Genomic DNA, 3,488 nt, shown 5'->3' with positions numbered 1-3,488 from the left:
GGTTATTTTCGTGGATATTTATGGTTAATGATTTAGACACACAGATCTGAGAGCAGAGAACAAGAACAGGTCGTTCTTTCAGGCTGACAAATAAATAATGGTGATTTCTTAAATACAAAAATGCTTTAGCCAACATACTGGCCACAAGCCAACTAAATTAAATATGAACTCTAAAGCCCCCTGAAGTCCCCGGGCTTTAACTTTCCGTCATTCAGACGTGCCGCACATTTTCAGTACCGGCGCCTGGCTTTATCCACGTTTGCCGGCAAGCGAGGGCGAATCTGGGCTGACCTCTTCGGGCTCCGGTTCGGGGCTTCCCCGACGGCGATCCTTTGGAAGCTTTGCCGCCAGTCGGCTGGGCTGCTCCGTTGCCTGACGCCGCTTGTCTCTCTCTTTCCTCCGCAGGCGGCCGGGGCGGCGGGCCAGCATGGACTCGGACGCGAGCCTGGTGTCGAGCCGCCCTTCGTCTCCGGAGCCCGATGAGCTCTTCGTGTCGGCCAGGAGCAAGAGCGGCGGGGGCTTCTCGGCGGGCGGCGCCGTATCCAGTTCGACGCCCAGCGATTCCCCCGCGGAGCTCAGCGCGGAGCTGCGCAGCGCCATGAGCGCCGCCGGTGTGGTGGTGGTGGACAAGCTGGCCTTCAAGTCGCCCTCGTCCTCCTCCTCCTCCTCGTCCTCTTCCTCGTCCTCTTCCTCGGCCTCCAAGAAGGACAAGAAGCAAATGACGGAGCCGGAGCTGCAGCAGCTGCGCCTGAAGATCAACAGCCGGGAGCGCAAGCGGATGCACGACCTCAACATCGCCATGGACGGGCTGCGGGAGGTCATGCCCTACGCGCACGGCCCTTCGGTGCGCAAGCTCTCCAAGATCGCCACCCTCCTGCTGGCGCGCAACTACATCCTGATGCTCACCAACTCGCTGGAGGAGATGAAGCGCCTGCTCAGCGAGATCTACGGCGGCCACCACGCCGCCGGCTTTCACCCCGCCGCCGCCGCCGCCGCCGCCGCTTGCTCGGGGAGCCTGGTGGGCCACGCCGCGCCTCTGCCCACTCACCCGGCTTCCCACGCCGTGCACCACCCCATCTTGCCCCCTGCCGCCGTCTCCAGCGCTTCCCTGCCCGGCTCCGCGGGGCTGTCGGCCGTCAGCTCCATCCGACCCTCGCACGGCTTGCTCAAGTCTCCGCCGAGCGCTGCGGCTGCAGCCGCCGCCGCCGCCGCTGCCGCCGCCGCCGCCGCCGCCGCGGCTCCGCTGAGCGGCGGCTTCCAGCACTGGGGCGGGATGCCGTGTCCCTGCAGCATGTGCCAGGTGCCGGCCCCGTCGCACCACCACGTCTCCGGGCTGAACGCGCCCAACCTGCCCAGATTGACCGGCGACGCCAAATAAAAGGCGGCGCGGCGGGAAGGAGGGAGGGGAGGGCAGGCAACCGGGAGCGGGGATGACCCCTTGGGGAGAGGCAATCGCCCGCCAGCCCAAGGTAGGTTTCCTCCAGGACTTTCCGAGAGAGCGAATCCAAAGCCCCGGACGCTAAAGGCCCTCGGAGAAGGAGTCCGTCCATCGCGGAACTGAGCTGCCGCCTTCGCTCCGCTGCCAGCCCCGGTTCGGGTGGAAACGCAGCAGGCGCGGCTGTTGGAAGTGAGAGTCGGGTTTCTCTTCTTTCTCTTTGTAAAGACAGGAAGGACGCAGACCTGGGTTAGACACTCGCCTTCAAAGATAAGGACCCAAATGCCCATCCTTTCTTCCCACCTTGAAGTTTATTGCTTTTTTTTTTTTTTCCTTTTCAAAAGTAGAGGGGACGGATTTGCAGGCCGACTTAACTACTTGATCTACAATTTCGTGGAAGCTGGGAAACCTTTGGGGCCGGAGTTCGCGGAGGGAATCGCCTAGGACTAGGTTTCTCTCTGGATGTCCTTGAGTGAGGGGTATTTGTAACAATTGTAAACGTAGCACTGGTTGGAGATTCTTATATGGAAATATACCCCACTGATTTCAGAGTAGTTGGCTCTCAGCCTAAACACAATCTAGATTTGTAGGGCTTTCAGGAACAAAATGATCCTGTGACCCTACTTAGAAGAAAGCGACTGGTCTTGGGAGCGATCCAATCGAAGTTGAGCAGTTTTAAGCGCTGCTGATCTTCAATCCCGACGTTAGAACGTTTATTCCAAAGTGAGTTAGACGCTGGGTAGATGGTCGCAGGCGTTGCCTAGAAGCTCTGGATGGATGGAGCCCAAGGCCTTTAGGGTCGCAGTGTTGTATTGGGAGCAGCAAAGACGAGGAAACCAAAATGAAGCAAAGTCTTCTGGTGTTGCCCCCCCGAGGGTGGCATTCCTCGCTGCATTCTCTGGGCAGGAGCAAAGGGGGTCCTTTAGAGCAGGGGTCTCCAACCTTGGCAATTCCCCAGCCAGAAAAGCTGGCTGGGGAATTCTGGGAGTTGAAGTCCTCCAGGCTTAAAGTTGCCAAGGTTAGAGACCTCTGCTTTAGAGTTTCCTGAATGTGTGGGCCTAGGGATCTTCCCCCCCTCCCTTTTAGAATCCACAACACTTCCTTTTCTTGCTCGAGCATAAAGGCTAAAAGAAAAAAGGGGGGAGGGGGAAGGGGGGGAGGGGGGAGGGAGACATTAAGATTGGCTTGTGCTGCCATATTTAGAACCCAATCCCCCCCCCCCGCCCTTCAGGGCTTGTTTCTGAATAAGGTCCCCCTCTCCCCTTCTTAGCTCTGTCACCTTCGAGAGATTTTTTAATCACCTGTTTATTTTTATATATATCTATAAAATAAAGAAATGGAAAAGTTCCTAAATAATATTTATTATTTGGTTGCAAAAAAAAAAAAAAAGTGACCCGCTGTTCACATTTTTAAAATAATGAGAATAATTAAAAGAAAGAGAGATAGAAGAAGGATGTCTGTTGTGTTGTCCCTTCATTTCCGTTGAAGTGCTCTTGTCTTCAGAAATATGGGCTTAGGCTCTCGTGGTATAGCGCAGCCCACTAACTCCTTAAGGTCAGCAGTTGGGTGTACTTGACTGATGCTCCTTCAACAATTGGGAGTCTTAATGTACCCTTTCCCTCCAAAAGGTCACTACAATAGAAAAACTCTTGCCAAATAAAGACAGTCAACTCCAGCTGCAAGAGGCCACACAGACCTAAATTCAAAAGGACACAGAATCCAAAGTTGGGGCCGTATTAGTATTCAGAAGGTCTGTTGAGATTGCTCACTAGTGTATTATGGCCACTGGTTCTAAGGCTTGAATGGGCAACACTTTTATTTCACCCCAATCCTGGGCACCTCATAGGCTGCCTCTTCCGTGGATGCTCAGCAAGCCTTCTCTGGCCACACTCACCCACCCAAACGATACTTGGGTTGCCTGTGTTACAGTTGAGTTAATATCAGGGGTGAAATCCAGCAGGTTCTAACAGGTTCTGGAGAACCGGTAAGCGGAAAGTTTAAGTAGTTTGGAGAACCGGCAAATACCACCTCTGGCTGGCCCCAGAGTGGGGTG

The 3,488-nt window shown here is 55.2% G+C and overlaps 1 protein-coding gene across 1 annotated transcript; it reads left to right on the top strand.

Annotated features, from left to right (window-relative positions):
• Nucleotides 1–427: 427 nt before the first annotated feature.
• OLIG2 (oligodendrocyte transcription factor 2) lies at nt 428–1,378 on the top strand. The gene has a single exon (XM_070943556.1). It carries the CDS (start codon nt 428–430, stop codon nt 1,376–1,378), a length of 951 nt encoding a protein of 316 aa, XP_070799657.1.
• Nucleotides 1,379–3,488: the final 2,110 nt, after the last annotated feature.

This window comes from Pituophis catenifer, unplaced genomic scaffold, assembly GCF_029215685.1.
Source record: "Pituophis catenifer annectens isolate HBS135680 unplaced genomic scaffold, rPitCat1.0.hap2 SCAF_4, whole genome shotgun sequence".
In the NCBI taxonomy this organism is placed as follows: Eukaryota; Metazoa; Chordata; class Lepidosauria; order Squamata; family Colubridae; genus Pituophis; species Pituophis catenifer.
The sequence above is the reverse complement of the archived record's forward strand: the minus strand, read 5'-3'. Positions and strand labels throughout refer to the sequence as shown.